The 16,687-nt window shown below is 47.4% G+C and overlaps 1 protein-coding gene across 1 annotated transcript; it reads left to right on the top strand.

The window, feature by feature from the left end:
- Positions 1 to 9,403: 9,403 nt before the first annotated feature.
- ARL4D (ARF like GTPase 4D) lies at positions 9,404 to 15,882 on the top strand. Its single transcript, XM_075580318.1, has 2 exons — positions 9,404 to 9,522; positions 14,410 to 15,882. Exon 2 carries the CDS (start codon positions 14,549 to 14,551, stop codon positions 15,149 to 15,151), a length of 603 nt encoding a protein of 200 aa, XP_075436433.1. The 5' UTR covers positions 9,404 to 9,522; positions 14,410 to 14,548; the 3' UTR covers positions 15,152 to 15,882.
- The last annotated feature ends 805 nt before the right edge of the window (positions 15,883 to 16,687 follow it).

The raw sequence follows: 16,687 nt of genomic DNA on the forward strand, positions 1-16,687 counted from the left end.
TATGTCTGAAGCACTTCTCCCCATTATGTGTTATTTGTATTATTGTTATTTATATGATTGTCACGTGTATTACTGCTGTGACGCGCTATGTACATTAATGGCGCTATATAAATAAAGACATACAATACATACATACACACACACATATACATACATACATACACATATATACATACACACACATACATACATACATACATACATATACATACACACATAAACACATACATACATACATACATACATACATACATACACATACACACACACACACACATACATACATACACACATATATATATACATACACATACATACATACATACATACATACATACACACACACATATATATACATACAAACACATACATACATACATACATACACACACACATACACACACACATACACACATACATACATACACACCTACTTACACACCTACATACACACCTACATACATACACACATACACACATACATCTTTCACAGACAGGGAGAAAGATCAGAGGTGATATCTTTTCTCACGGTCTCCATGTTAATTAGGGAGAGTTTTCGGCTCCGCTGCTAAATAAGGAAATACCTCCGGGAAACGTCCCTTCTGGGGCATTAGACGCCGGTGTGTGCCGCAGTTGCTGGATGTGGGGAGATTGAAGCCGGCACTGCTAGTTTTCCCCTTTCTCTCTCCCCTCCCCGGCTAGGTGTTGATGTCACTCAGTCCTAATAATTAACATTACAATGCAGTGTCTTGGCAACAAGATGCACTGAGAAAACCTCACAGGGGAGAACAGTGTGAACAGGACAAGGGGTCAGTCTCTCCTAGGGGCAAAGTGTACTAATGGCAGTGACATGGTTAAGGGTCAGTCCCTCCTAGGGGCAAAGTGTACTAATGGCAGTGACATGGTTAAGGGGTCAGTCCCTCCTACGGGCAAAGTGTACTAATGGCAGTGACATGGTTAAGGGTCAGTCTCTCCTAGGGGCAAAGTGTACTAATGGCAGTGACATGGTTAAGGGGTCAGTCCCTCCTAGGGGCAAAGTGTACTAATGGCAGTGACATGGTTAAGGGGTCAGTCCCTCCTAGGGGCAAAGTGTACTAATGGCAGTGACATGGTTAAGGGTCAGTCTCTCCTAGGGGCAAAGTGTACTAATGGCAGTGACATGGTTAAGGGGTCAGTCCCTCCTAGGGGCAAAGTGTACTAATGGCAGTGACATGGTTAAGGGGTCAGTCCCTCCTAGGGGCAAAGTGTACTAATGGCAGTGACAGGGTTACGGGGTCAGTCTCTCCTAGGGGCAAAGTGTACTAACGGCAGTGACATGGTTAAGGGGTCAGTCTCTCCTAGGGGCAAAGTGTACTAATGGCAGTGACATGGTTAAGGGGTCAGTCTCTCCTAGGGGCAAAGTGTACTAATGGCAGTGACATGGTTAAGGGGTCAGTCCCTCCTAGGGGCAAAGTGTACTAATGGCAGTGACATGGTTAAGGGGTCAGTCTCTCCTAGGGGCAAAGTGTACTAATGGCAGTGACATGGTTAAGGGGTCAGTCTCTCCTAGGGGCAAAGTGTACTAATGGCAGTGACATGGTTAAGGGGTCAGTCCCTCCAAGGGGCAAAGTGTACTAATGGCAGTGACATGGTTAAGGGGTCAGTCTCTCCTAGGGGCAAAGTGTACTAATGGCAGTGACATGGTTAAGGGGTCAGTCCCTCCTAGGGGCAAAGTGTACTAATGGCAGTGACATGGTTAAGGCGTCAGTCCCTCCTAGGGGCAAAGTGTACTAATGGCAGTGACATGGTTAAGGGGTCAGTCTCTCCTAGGGGCAAAGTGTACTAATGGCAGTGACATGGTTAAGGGGTCAGTCCCTCCTAGGGGCAAAGTGTACTAATGGCAGTGACAGGGTTAAGGGGTCAGTCTCTCCTAGGGGCAAAGTGTACTAATGGCAGTGACATGGTTAAGGGGTCAGTCTCTCCTAGGGGCAAAGTGTACTAATGGCAGTGACATGGTTAAGGGGTCAGTCCCTCCTAGGGGCAAAGTGTACTAATGGCAGTGACAGGGTTAAGGGGTCAGTCTCTCCTAGGGGCAAAATGTACTAATGGCAGTGACATGTTTAAGGGGTCAGTCTCTCCTAGGGGCAAAGTGTACTAATGGCAGTGACATGTTTAAGGGGTCAGTCCCTCCTAGGGGCAAAGTGTACTAATGGCAGTGACATGTTTAAGGGGTCAGTCCCTCCTAGGGGCAAAGTGTACTGATGGCAGTGACATGTTTAAGGGGTCAGTCCCTCCTAGGGGCAAAGTGTACTGATGGCAGTGACATGGTTAAGGGGTCAGTCCCTCCTAGGGGCAAAGTGTACTAATGACAGTGACATGGTTAAGGGCTCAGTCCCTTATAGGGGCAAAGTGTACTAATGGCAGTGACATGGTTACGGGGTCAGTCTTTCCTAGGGGCAAAGTGTACTAATGGCAGTGGCAGGGTTAAGGGGTCAGTCTCTCCTAGGGGCAAAGTGTACTAATGGCAGTTGCAGGGTTAAGGGGTCAGTCCCTCCTAGGGGCAAAGTGTGCTAATGGCAGTGACATGGTTAAGGGGTCAGTACCTCCTAGGGGCAAAGTGTACTAATGGCAGTGACATGGTTAAGGGGTCAGTCTTTCCTAGGGGCAAAGTGTACTAATGGCAGTGACATGGTTAAGGGGTCAGTCCCTCCTAGGGGCAAAGTGTACTAATGGCAGTGACATGGTTATATGCATATATATAAAATTATCTGTGTGTTATTAGTGAAGTTTCCAAGCCTTTTTTACTGTAATATTTGAGCCCCATATGAATAAATGTTATTGGTGACTCCACAGACTATCGCTAACCAAACTGTGTGCCCGATCCCAGGCAGCATATAGTGTCCTGAGCGCGTGGGGGGAACACACGCTTAATAATCCCCCAAACTGTGTGCCCGATCCCAGGCAGCATATAGTGTCCTGAGCGCGTGGGGGGAACACACGCTTAATAATCCCCCAAACTGTGTGACCGATCCCAGGCAGTATATAGTGTCCTGAGCGTGTGGGGGGGAACACACGCTTAATAATCCCCCAAACTGTGTGCCCGATCCCAGGCAGTATATAGTGTCCTGAGCGTGTGGGGGGGAACACACGCTTAATAATCCCCCAAACTGTGTTACTGATCCCAGGCATTATATAGTGTCCTGAGCGCGTGGGGGGAACACACGCTTAATAATCCCCCAAACTGTGTGACCGATCCCAGGCAGTATATAGTGTCCTGAGCGCGTGGGGGGAACACACGCTTAATAATCCCCCAAACTGTGTGACCGATCCCAGGCAGTATATAGTGTCCTGAGTGCGTGGGGGGGGACACACGCTTAATAATCCCCCTAACTGAGTGACCGATCCCAGGCAGTATATAGTGTCCTGAGCGCGTGGGGGGAACGCACGCTTAATAATCCCCCAAACTGTGTGACCGATCCCAGGCAGTATATAGTGTCCTGAGCACGTGGGGGGAACACACGCTTAATAATCCCCCAAACTGTGTGACCGATCCCAGGCAGTATATAGCGTCCTGAGCTCATGGGGGGAACACACGCTTAATAATCCCCCAAACTGTGTGACCGATTCCAGGCAGTATATAGTGTCCTGAGCGCGTGGGGGGGAACAAACGCTTAATAAATCCCCAAACTGCCCCTCCGTATTTTCATGTTTTGGGCGCACAGAAATGTCTGGCACTGCCCGTTCATAACTTAATGGCAAGTACAAAAAATGAATATTTCTGTGCATCACAAAATCAATTAAAAGTGCATCAAAATCATTCATGGTGAACCAAAAAAAATCTTCATAGCGTCAACGCAGAATTAAGCATCTCTGTAACAACCCCAAAAATGTGGTTGATGCACAACATACAATGTTTCATTATATAGGTTAATAAAATAAAATAATATGCTATTTTACAGCAAGGCTATTCTACAGAACATTACAGCTTCAATTGATATTTACTAACACTAGTTATAAATAACCCCCCCCCAAAAAATACAAATCATTTCAATTGTATCAACATTCATTTAGCAAAACAAAGAACACATAATGCATTATACTGTATTTCCAAAGTCACTCAGCGACCTTCATTGGGATGCAAGGTTCGGCGTTGCAATTTTAATGCACAAAAAGCAATGTTAGTGCATAGGACCACTTAATGTGTCTCTAAACTGATGGTTGCATATGCTCCTGCAGACAAAAAACCCTGAACTAGGTGTTGATTAGACATAGTTAAGGTGAAAAGCTCTCAGACAGGCTAAATCTACCCCACTATTGTTAAAACAAAAGCCTCTGATTACAGCTGTCTTTTGCTTTGTAAATTGCTATTCAGAGAGGCCATTACCTTTCGGCTTTTGATAGTTAAAAGTATATTGTTTAAGGTTTAATCTCATCAACACACTGTATGTCTGATGCAGGCTAAATAAGGTGTGCGGATTCACTGGGCCGGGTAATGTATCAGAGCATTTAAAGGGAATAAAGTGACCTAATAATAATGCAGCTCGACCCCGTTATAGCGCGATCCGTTACAACGCGGATCCGCTTATATCGCGATGCACGCGTGGCTCCCAATTTATCGTATTGATGAATACTTTACAACACGGTTATTGGCGTCTTAAATACTTTGTTGTACAATGCATACAACGGTACATTATTTCTAACGCGATCCGCTTATAGCGCGATGTGATTCTTTGGACCCCAAGCGCAGCGTTATAAGGGGGTTGAGCTGTATATATATTTATTAGTTGTCCGGAAACGCATTTTACCCCTATAGATATCAGGTTTATTGTGAAACAGAGATGGTCTTATAAGCAAACAGTATATATCGAGGGAACGGCAGAATCTGATGAAAAGTCTGATCTTTGCAGCTTTCAGATTATGCTGGTTAGTGTCGATACGAATTGATTGATTGAGTAACAGGTTTAATGGGTAAAAGGGTCAGTCCCACGTAGGGGCAAAGTGACCTAATGACAGGGACGTGTTTAATGAGTTAAAGGGTCAGTCCCACGTAGGAGCAAAGTGACCTAATGACAAGGGCGTGTTTCATGGGTTAAAGGGACAGTCCCACGTAGGAGCAAAGTGACCTAGTGACAGGGACGTGTTTAATGGGTTAAAGGGTCAGTCCCACGTAGGGGCAAAGTGACCTAATGACAGGGACGTGTTTAATGGGTTAAAGGGACAGTCCCACGTAGGGGCAAAGTGACCTAATGACAGGGACGTGTTTAATGGGTTAAAGGGACAGTCCCACGTAGGGGCAAAGTGACCTAATGACAGGGACGTGTTTAATGGGTTAAAGGGTCAGTCCCACGTAGGGGCAAAGTGACCTAATGACAGGGACGTGTTTAATGGGTTAAAGGGTCAGTCCCACGTAGGGGCAAAGTGACCTAATGACAGGGACGTGTTTAATGGGTTAAAGGGTCAGACCCACGTAGGGGCAAAGTGACCTAATGACAGGGACGTGTTTAATGGGTTAAAGGGTCAGTCCCACGTAGGGGCAAAGTGACCTAATGACAGGGACGTGTTTAATGGGTTAAAGGGTCAGTCCCATGTAGGGGCAAAGTGACCTAATGACAGGGACGTGTTTAATGGGTTAAAGGGGCAGTCCCACGTAGGGGCAAAGTGACCTAATGATAGGGACGTGGTTAATGGGTTAAAGGGACAGTCCCACGTAGGAGCAAAGTGACCTAATGACAGGGACGTGTTTAATGGGTTATAGGGTCAGTCCCACGTAAGGGCAAACTGACCTAATGACAGGGACGTGTTTAATGGGTTAGGGTCAGTCCCACGTAGGAGCAAAGTGACCTAATGACAGGGACGTGTTTAATGAGTTAAAGGGTCAGTCCCACGTATGGGCAAAGTGACCTAATGACAGGGACGTGTTTAATGGGTTAAAGGGTCAGTCCCACGTAGGGGCAAAGTGACCTAATGACAGGGACGTGTTTAATGGGTTAAAGGGTCAGTCCCACGTAGGGGCAAAGTGACCTAATGACAGGGACGTGTGTAATGGGTTAAAGGGTCAGTCCCACGTAGGGGCAAAGTGACCTAATGACAGGGACGTGTTTAATGGGTTAAAGGGTCAGTCCCACGTAGGGGCAAAGTGACCTAATGACAGTGACATGGTTAATGGGTTAAAGGGTCAGTCCCACGTAGGGGCAAAGTGACCTAATGACAGGGACGTGTTTAATGGGTTAAAGGGTCAGTCCCACGTAGGGGCAAAGTGACCTAATGACAGGGACGTGTTTAATGGGTTAAAGGGTCAGTCCCATGTAGGGGCAAAGTGACCTAATGACAGGGACGTGTGTGATGGGTTAAAGGGTCAGTCCCACGTAGGGGCAAAGTGACCTAATGACAGGAACGTGGTTAATGGGTTAATGGGTTAGTCCCACGTAGGGGCAAAGTGACCTAATGACAGGGACGTGTGTAATGGGTTAAAGGGTCAGTCCCACGTAGGGGCAAAGTGACCTAATGACAGGGACGTGGTTAATGGGTTAAAGGGTCAGTCCCACGTAGGGGCAAAGTGACCTAATGACAGGGACGTGTTTAATGGGTTAAAGGGTCAGTCCCATGTAGGGGCAAAGTGACCTAATGACAGGGACGTGTGTGATGGGTTAAAGGGTCAGTCCCACGTAGGGGCAAAGTGACCTAATGACAGGAACGTGGTTAATGGGTTAATGGGTTAGTCCCACGTAGGGGCAAAGTGACCTAATGACAGGGACGTGTGTAATGGGTTAAAGGGTCAGTCCCACGTAGGGGCAAAGTGACCTAATGACAGGGACGTGGTTAATGGGTTAAAGGGTCAGTCCCACGTAGGGGCAAAGTGACCTAATGACAGGGACGTGTTTAATGGGTTAAAGGGTCAGTCCCACGTAGGGGCAAAGTGACCTAATGACAGGGACGTGGTTAATGGGTTAGTCTAGGTGAACCCCTGTTTAAATGACCTCTCCGCCTGACCTTGGGCAAGTCACATGATCTCCCTGTGCCTCAGTCACCGAAATTAGATTGCCAGCTCTCTGCGGCGATATCGAAGAAATTAGCTTGAGGCCTAAAAACTACCAACATGGCCGCCGGGCCGCCAATGAAAAGCCGCCATGTCAACGCTGCCGCTTCCTATTGGCTGCCCACCGGTCGGGATATTGTCCGGGAGGAAATATTCATCCAAGAGGGAGAGAACATCGGGGGGCCAAGGAGCTGCGCTTGGGGGGGGGGGGGAGCCCTTCAAAACCCTTCACCCCGCCCCCACCCCCCAAACGGCCAGGGCAGGTGGCTACTTTAAGACCTAAACGGCATATTGCCACAAGAGGGCGCCCACGTGCTGTTTTGGGATTAGGAGGATTTAACCCTAGGTTGGCTGCAAGAGGTGACTATTTGTTTAAGGCAGGGGTGACTCCAGTCCTCAAGTCCCCCTACCAGGTCAGGCTTTCAGGATATCCCTGCTTCAGCACAGGTGGCACAATCAGTCCCTGCTTCAGCACAGGTGGCACACACTCTGTCCCTTGCCTCAGTACAGGTGGCTCAATCGGTCCCTGCTTCAGCACAGGTGGCACACTCAGTCCCTGCTTAAGCACAGGTGGCTCAACCAGTCCCTGCTTCAGCACAGGTGGCGCACACTCTGTCCCTTGCTTCAGTACAGGTGGCTCAATCAGTTCCTGCTTCAGCACAGGTGGCTCAATCAGTCCCTGCTTCAGCACAGGTGGCACACTCAGTCCCTGCTTCAGCACAGGTGGCTCAACCAGTCCCTGCTTCAGCAAAGGTGGCACACACTCTGCCCCTGCTTCAGCACAGGTTGCTCAATTAGTCCCTGCTTCAGCACAGGTAGCTCAATCAGTCCCTGCTTCAGCAGAGGTGACACAATCAGTCCTTGCTTAAGCACAGGTGGCACACACTCTGTCCCTTGCCTCAGTACAGGTGACTCAATCGGTCCCTGCTTCAGTACAGGTGGCTCAATTAGTCCCAGCTTCAGCACAGGTGACACAATCAGTCCCTGCTTCAGCACAGGTGGCACACTCAGTTCCTGCTTCAGCACAGGTGGCTCAACCAGTCCCTGCTTCAGCACAGGTGGCTCAATCAGTCCCAGCTTCAGCACAGGTGACACGCTCAGTCCCTGCTTCAGCACAGGTGGCACACTCAGTCCCTGCTTCAGCACAGGTGGCTCAACCAGTCCCTGCTTCAGCACAGGTGGCACACACTCTGCCCCTGCTTCAGCACAGGTTGCTCAATCAGTCCCTGCTTCAGCACAGGTAGCTCAATCAGTCCTTGCTTAAGCACAGGTGGCACACACTCTGTCCCTTGCCTCAGTACTGGTGACTCAATCGGTCCCTGCTTCAGCACAGGTGGCACACTCAGTCCCTTGCTTCAGTACAGGTGGCTCAATTAGTCCCAGCTTCAGCACAGGTGACACAATCAGCCCCTGCTTCAGCACAGGTGGCACACTCAGTTCCTGCTTCAGCACAGGTGGCTCAATCAGTCCCTGCTTCAGCTCAGGTGGCACACTCAGTTTTTGCTTCAGCACAGGTGGCTCAAACAGTCCTAACTTCACCACAGGTGACACAATCAGTCCCAGCTTCAGCACAGGTGGCACACACTCTGTCCCTTGCTTCAGTACAGGTGGCTCAATTAGTCCCAGCTTCAGCACAGGTGACACAATCAGTCCCTGCTTCAGCACAGGTGGCACACTCAGTCCCTGCTTCAGCACAGGTGACACAATGAGTCCCTGCTTCAGCACAGGTGGCTCAATCAGTCTCTGCTTCAGCACAGGTGGCACACTCAGTCTCTTGCTTCAGCACAGTTGGGCCCAATCAGTCCCTGCTTCAGCACAGTTGGCTCAATAAGTCCCTGCTTCAGCACAGGTGGCTCAATCAGTCCCTGCTTCAGCACAGGTGGCACACTCAGTCCCTTGCTTCAGCACAGGTAGGCTCAATCAGCCCCAGCTTCAGCAAAGGTGACACAACCAGTCCCTGCTTCAGCACAGGTGGCTTAATCAGTCTCTGCTTCTGATTGAGCCACCTGTGCTGAAGACGGGGATATCCTGAAAACCTGCCCCGTTTGGGGGGGGGGGGGGGTGGGCTTGATTAATTCATAAATAATAATGAATAAATAATAACAACAATTAATAAATAAATACACAATAATAAATAACAATAATTAAATAGTAATAAATAATAATAACAACAATTAATAAGTAATAATACCATTAAATAAATAGACACGCCCTATTATATATTACCCAGGCTGCTGCTTCAGCAACTCTACATAAAATATACATACCCCCTGCTGGGTGCCCATGCTGGCAGGTGAGGTGTTAACAGGGAGGAGGGGAGGAGCTCTGCTGCAGCCTGTAACAGCTGGAGGGGGGGCGTGGCCTGCGCATTGTGACGTCACAGGGCTGGGGGGTAAGGCTGTGTGTGTGGCTGAGTCAGGCAGTGCAGGAGCAGCAGCTGGGGAGAGAGGATAGTGCTGGAGTGGGGCAGAGGGATTACCCCCAGCCATACACAGCCACTGCACCAGGTAAATCCAGTGACCTTGTCATATCTCCTGTGTGCTGAGCATGCAGTATTCTGCACCCTGTATATGCTGAGCATGCAGTTATTCTGCACCCTGTATATGCTGAGCATGCAGTTATTCTGCACCCTGTATATGCTGAGCATGCAGTTATTCTGCACCCTGTATATGCTGAGCATGCAGTTATTCTGTACCCCTGTATATACTGAGCATGCAGTTATTCTGCACCCTGTATATGCTGAGCATGCAGTTATTCTGCACCCTGTATATGCTGAGCATGCAGTTATTCTGCACCCTGTATATGCTGAGCATGCAGTTATTCTGCACCCTGTATATACCGAGCATACAGTTATTCTGCACCCTGTATATACTGAGCATGCATTTTATTCTGCACCCCTGTATATACCGAGCATGCAGTTATTCTGCACCCTGTATATACTGAGCATGCAGTTATTCTGGACCCTGTATATACTGAGCATGCAGTTATTCTGCACCCTGTATATATCGTGCATGCATTTTATTCTGCACCCCTGTATATACCGAGCATGCATTTTATTCTGCACCCCTGTATATACCGAGCATGCATTTTATTCTGCACCCCTGTATATACTGAGTATGCATTTTATTCTGCACCCTGTATATACTGAGCATGCAGTTATTCTGCACCCTGTATATACTGAGCATGCAGTTATTCTGCACCCTGTATATACCGTGCATGCATTTTATTCTGCACCCCTGTATATACCGTGCATGCCTTTTTATTCTGCACCCCTGTATATACCGTGCATGCCTTTTTATTCTGCACCCCTGTGTATATATATATATATATATATATATACTGTGCATGCCTTTTTATTCTGCACCCCTGTATATACTGTGCATGCCTTTTTTATTCTGCACCCCTGTATATACTGTACATGCCTTTTTATTCTGCACCCCTGTATATACTGTGCATGCCTTTTTTATTCTGCACCCCTGTATATACTGTGCATGCCTTTTTTATTCTGCACCCCTGTATATACTGTGCATGCCTTTTTTATTCTGCACCCCTGTATATACCGTGCATGCCTTTTTATTCTGCACCCCTGTGTGTGTGTGTGTGTGTGTGTGTGTGTATATATATATATATACACACACACACACACACACACACACACACTGTGCATGCCTTTTTTATTCTGCACCAGGTAAATCTCCCCGTGTGTGTGTGTGTCGGAGGCAAGTGATGTTAGGGATCTCATTTCTAGGTCAATCCTGTAGATCTATCTGTTGTGTGAAGAGAACTCCTAGGTGTTATATATCACATATATAATGCTAGGATGTGTAAGGCAATCCTATATGCCCCTGCAGCATAAGGTAAAGGGGAGGGGGGTCCTCTTTATAGGATAACCCTAGAGATCTAATGTGTGTGTGTGTGTGTGTGTGTGTGTGTGTTTTTTATTTTTCCTCCATGTGGATTTTGGATCTAAGAAGCTTTGTGTGATCTGTCTTTCTGTGTAACCTTACAATGTGACATAGAAACCCATATACACCCCATACTGTGGGTTTCTGCATATTCCTGTGTGCTGGAAATCTCCTTGTATACTTTTTAGCCAATATATGTATGCAATGAGGGATCTCTTGTGGTATGCCTGCGATCTTAACCTGCATGATCCTTGAGGGGGGTTCCCCCCCCCCCCACCCAGGCTAGAGATATTAATAATAGTGTGGCTGTAATATATATAACTTTATTTTGGGGTGACTGATGGGGGGGTAGTTAATAACACAAAAGCAATGAAGTATACGCAACAGCCGGTGATTTGATTTGTGATATTCCGCTAGGAAATGCGATGAAATGAACAGCACTCGGATTAAATCAGGGAATGCACCAATTTGCAGCCACTTCTGCAGTCTTGATTCATTTGGGGATCCATACAATTGATCTACTGCTTCTGTAGGTTTAAGCCCGCAGTGCAGAATTTGGGGAATATTTTATACCTAGACAGATGTCGGTTGGTGGAAAAGTTTCTGTATTCTCTATTTCTGAATCGCTACAGATATTTTATTTGTACAATATTTGTTATACATTTCAGTGTGTGATATATATTATTATTATTTATTATTATTATTCACGCAGTGCTTGTGTGCTCTGCTGTTGTGTGTTTTTTTTACTAAGTGTAGTTGTTAGTTGTGGTGCCACAACTTTGTCAACCGTGCCAATAGTATTTGCAGAAGAGGTAGCTACAAATTTTGAGGTCTTATTGATACATGCCGTAACTTTTTTTATCTACAAAACAAACCTTTCGCCCCCCCCTCCCCAGCTTAATCCCACGTTGTGCAGACTCCAAATGTAATATAGATCACATCATTACAATTTTACTAATACATTTGATATATTTTTATTTCCACACGCCCCCACACCAACTGGATCAGAATCTCCAGTGTTTGTAAGCTATTCTTGTTAGCTGAGTTTCCCCCCCCCACCCTCCCCTCCTCTCCTCCGTCCTACTCCCCCCTCCCCCACCCTCCCCTCCTCTCCTCCGTCCTACTCCCCCCTCCCCCACCCTCCCCTCCTCTCCTCCGTCCTACTTCCCCCCCCCCCCTCCCCTCCCCTCCTCCGTCCTACTTCCCCCCCCCCCCTCCCCTCCTCTCCTCCGTCCTACTCCCCCCCCACCCTCCCCTCCTCTCCTCCGTCCTACTCCCCCCCCCCACCCTCCCCTCCTCTCCTCTCCTCCGTCCTACTCCCCCCCCACCCTCCCCTCCTCCGTCCTACTCCCCCCCCACCCTCCCCTCCTCCGTCCTACTGCCCCCCCCCCCACCCTCCCCTCCTCCGTCCTACTCCCCTCACCACCCTCCCCTCCGTCCTACTCCCCTCCCCAGCAGAGGCGCGAATGGGGTTGTGATTGAGTTCTGTTCCTCCTGCAGACCAGATATCTCTCGGTATTATGAGTGACAGACGCACGGCCGGCCACCTTGGATACAACAAACAAACAACTGCGATTTTTATCTTTATTCGGAGGGTTGGGGTGACCTTTTTTGTTTTTGTATTCTTGCTAAATAAACTTGTGGTTCTTCGTAGGCTCAAAAACCCTTGGAAGTCTTTTTTAAATCCGGGTCCTGGATTCGAATTCCGAGATCGCCTACGGTACACGAAGACCTTGATTTTTTTTTTTTTTGGTTCGAGCCAGTCCCGTTTTTCAATGGAAGTGTATTATGTACATCGGTATTTGCCCAAGTCCTCGGAACCCCAACAGGTCCGGTCTTAAGGATATCCCTGCTTTCCAGCACAGGTGGGTCAATCGGCGGCTCGGCCATTTTGATTGACCCACCTGCGCTGGAGCAGGGATATCCCATAAGACCTGACCTGTTGGGGGTTCCCTGAGGACCGTGAGTCTGGAAACACTGATCTGGATCAATATTTGTGACTATTAATCCCATCTCTAGTGGGATGCAAACCCCAAGGGTGTGTTTTTGGCCCTAATAAGGCTGTTGACTAATAAGGTAGACGGCCAAAAGAGCAACGATTTTGTAACGGAGTCTTCATTGGCTTACTCAAATGCACGTAACGGTGCTAAAAGCAAAGATTTTGGAGGCTTTTTGTGACCCTGGAAATGTATTGCAAACTGCATTTCTTAAAGGCTGGGGGTATGGAAAAGCTTGTGTTTTTTTTTTCTCCCCATGTTGTCTTTAGAGAGCCGATAAAGATAAGGGGAGAGGGTGGGGGGCTTTGCCTGTGCAAACTCTTGTTGAACACGCACTGGCATCCAGACAGCAGGGAGCAGTCAGAAGTCGAACCCCTCCCCGAATCTGAGCTCACTGTGTTTACAAACTAATTTTAGAGGCAATCCCAGCTGTTCTCACCCTCTGCTTCAGCTTTTTTGGATCGAAACAGGGGGTCTCTGGAGTGGAACCCCTTTAATTTCGGCTCTGGGGACCCCCACTCCACTTGGCTAGCAGGGTTCACATAATGGCCGCTTTTTCAAACCTCCCCGCGCCCTGCAGGCCTATAGGAAGCTGTGATTCAGGGTCGGCTTCCTATTTGGACGCGGTACCGATGCCCCCTATGAGGGGGGGAGGTCTGTATCGGCTTCCCCGGAGCTGAAATTAATGGGGTTCAGCCCTGGATACCTACCCTACTTCAATCCTATGTATACAAAAAAACGGTCTAGCTTTGCTTCTTCTTTAAATAATTCACAAATAGGGGGGGGGCGTCCTAATTTCATACCGCACCAATGGAAGCCGCGCTCAGGAATACCGCATTTTATGCTACGCTCTGCCCTAATTAAAACAATGGGCGCATCCCAAAATAAACACATTTTTAAAAATGGTGTCATTTCCCAGAATCCCTTGCTGCAGTGGGAAGCACTGCGTGCTGGTGGATAACGGTGAAAGGCGCAAGGGTTGCAGACCTGTCTTAAGACGTACGAATGTGCTCACAAGTGATCTTTTAATTTGCCGTTTTTATTTAATTTTATTTATTAACACCCGATGCTCCGGTCAGGAGAGGCAAGCGGTTGACATTAAGCGCTAGGGGTGGCCAAAACAGAACTCGCCCTGGAGCAGTTTTTTAAAGGTTGCCAATGCTAACCTCCGAAGATGAGACAGAGCATAACTTTTAACCCCCTTCTTTAATCTTAAAAGCGAGACACCAATGGGGGGGGGGGGGGTAAGTGTTAAAACTCTGTAGACTTCTGGGGGGGTTGCTGACTCATTATTTTTAAAGCATGTGTAACCTGTGTTGACCATGTTATCCTTTTTGTAGTCTGCACACGTAGGCAATTTATCAGCAGGGGGGTGGTGGGGGGAGTACTCCGATTTCATGCTGTCTCCACAACACCTCCCCCTCTCCCCTTAATTATTTCTTTATCAGCACCAGATGTTGGCCTAATAGTCTCTTTCTTTCTCTCTTTCCAGATAAGGCTTTCATGGTGAAATTAACACCTTTTTTGTGATGTGATCCCTTTTTGAAGACCCCCCTTCGTCTTGAGCACCATTGACTTCAAGTTCTTCAGAGCTTCCAAAGGAGAATAGACCTAATCGCCCAGGCAAAGACATGGGCAACCATCTAACGGAGATCGCACCCAACACCTCCTTTCTGCCCACCTTCCAGACCCTACACGTGGTCGTCATCGGGTTGGACTCGGCCGGCAAGACCTCCTTGTTGTACCGGCTGAAGTTCAAGGAGTTTGTCCAATGCGTTCCCACCAAGGGCTTCAACATGGAGAAAATCAAGGCCCCGGTTGGGAGCTCCAGGGCCATTACTTTCCAGGTCTGGGACGTGGGTGGCCAGGAGAAGTTGAGACCCTTGTGGAAATCCTACACCCGGAGGACCGACGGCTTGGTGTTCGTGGTGGACTCCTCCGAGTCGGAGCGCATGGAGGAAGCCAAAGTTGAGCTCCACAAAATCACCAGGACTTCTGAAAACCACGGGGTGCCCGTCTTGGTCCTGGCCAACAAGCAGGACGTTGCCGCCGCCTTGTCTGTGCCGGAGGTGGAGAAGCTGCTGGCCATTCACGAACTGGGGTCTTCCACTCTGAGTCACATTCAGGGCTGCAGCGCGGTGGACGGCAGAGGGTTGCCCCAAGGGCTCGAGAAACTCTACGACATGATCCTGAAGCGGAAGAAGACCCTCAGGCATGGCAAGAAGAAACGGTGAAGCCCCGGCCCCTACAGTGATTTCATTTCCTGGGAGAAACCGAGGAGGACTTTATTGTGACATCGGGGCACATCCGTAATCTGGCTATACCGGTAAACAACGGCACAATGGTTATTGGATGCAGTAAGCCACACTGGCATGCAAATTCTGTTACAGAATAGTGTTTTTTTGCATTATATCCCAACACCAATCGCACACACCCCTACAATCCCAATGGAGTGACCTGTTTATTAAACGGTACCCTACGGATATGACACACGGACTGTTGGCTATGGGGAAGGCTCTGTTTTTGGTACAGACGTCCATCTCCTTTTTTTTTGTTTCGATACACCTTGTATGAAATGGGTCATGGTTTTTTGACCTGGGGTGACCTTACACGGAACACGATCCTGGATTCTGAGCATGGTAATGTTGAAACGGACATAATCCTCTCACACTAAGGACACTGGATGATCAATTTTTTTTTTTTTTTTTTTTTTTAAAGCAAGTTAAATGCAAATGACGGTAGCATGAACCTTTTATATACTTGATCACTACAGCTATTTTGCTTATCGAATGACTTCTTTTTTTAAGAGTGTTTTGGGGTATTTTTTTTTTACCCCGCCACTCCTTGCCACGTGGGATATTTTCCGACTTTAATTTGTTTTTGTTTTTTTGTACGAGCCTTGTAAATGTTTGTAGCGTTCACCCTTTAAGTTATTTATAGTAAATAAATGAAAAAGTAGAATATATCCGTTTTGTGGCACTTCTGTTTTTTTTTTTTTTTTGACGTTATTTGTTCTTTGATCTTATAATGCTGTTTTTTTTTATTTTTTTTTATATATATAGGGTGCTCCTTAATCTGCTAAAGGGTCGTTTCTTTTTATAGAGAAGTGGGAAATGTATTTTATTGCATGCTGGACAAGGCATGTACCGTATAGATTCACGGCTAATGGAAAAAGCCAAAACCTTAAAAAAAATTAAAAAAAAAACATTTAAATTCAAGGTTTCTCTAAACAATACAATTGTGCTAAAAGCAAAGATTTTCATTGACTTTTTTTTTTTTAAATGAAATTCATTTATCATGGGCTTTTGAATGGTGGAACATTTCCTTGCCCCCCTGCCATTGTGACGGCTTTCCCTGTGTAAACTCTTGTTTAATACATTTGAAATCAACAAAGGGAGCAGCCAGAGGAAATGTCGCACCCCCCCCCCCCCCTTCCCGCACGTTTCCGCTCGCCGTATAGATGTCCCTGAGTAGGTTTCCGGGCTGTGCACTTTAACCCAAGCTGTGCTGGTAAACCAGAAGGCCTAATAAGCTTAGAGGGATTCATAGAATGGACGAGAAGCAAACCCAGAATCCTTTTCTGCAGTGGAAGAGCGGTGTGTGTGGTCTGTTTTATGGGGTTAAGCAGGTTTGTGTTCTTCAGGATTAGGAACCAACATTAAAAGATGGTTTAACTATACTTATAGGCAGTGGTTGACAAATCAACAAAAAATCTACTCGCCACACAAAAAAATCTACTCGTCACCTAGTACCAAACGTGTGCTGCTTGG

The sequence above is a fragment of the Ascaphus truei genome, chromosome 23 (assembly GCF_040206685.1).
Source record: "Ascaphus truei isolate aAscTru1 chromosome 23, aAscTru1.hap1, whole genome shotgun sequence".
Taxonomy (NCBI): domain Eukaryota; kingdom Metazoa; phylum Chordata; class Amphibia; order Anura; family Ascaphidae; genus Ascaphus; species Ascaphus truei.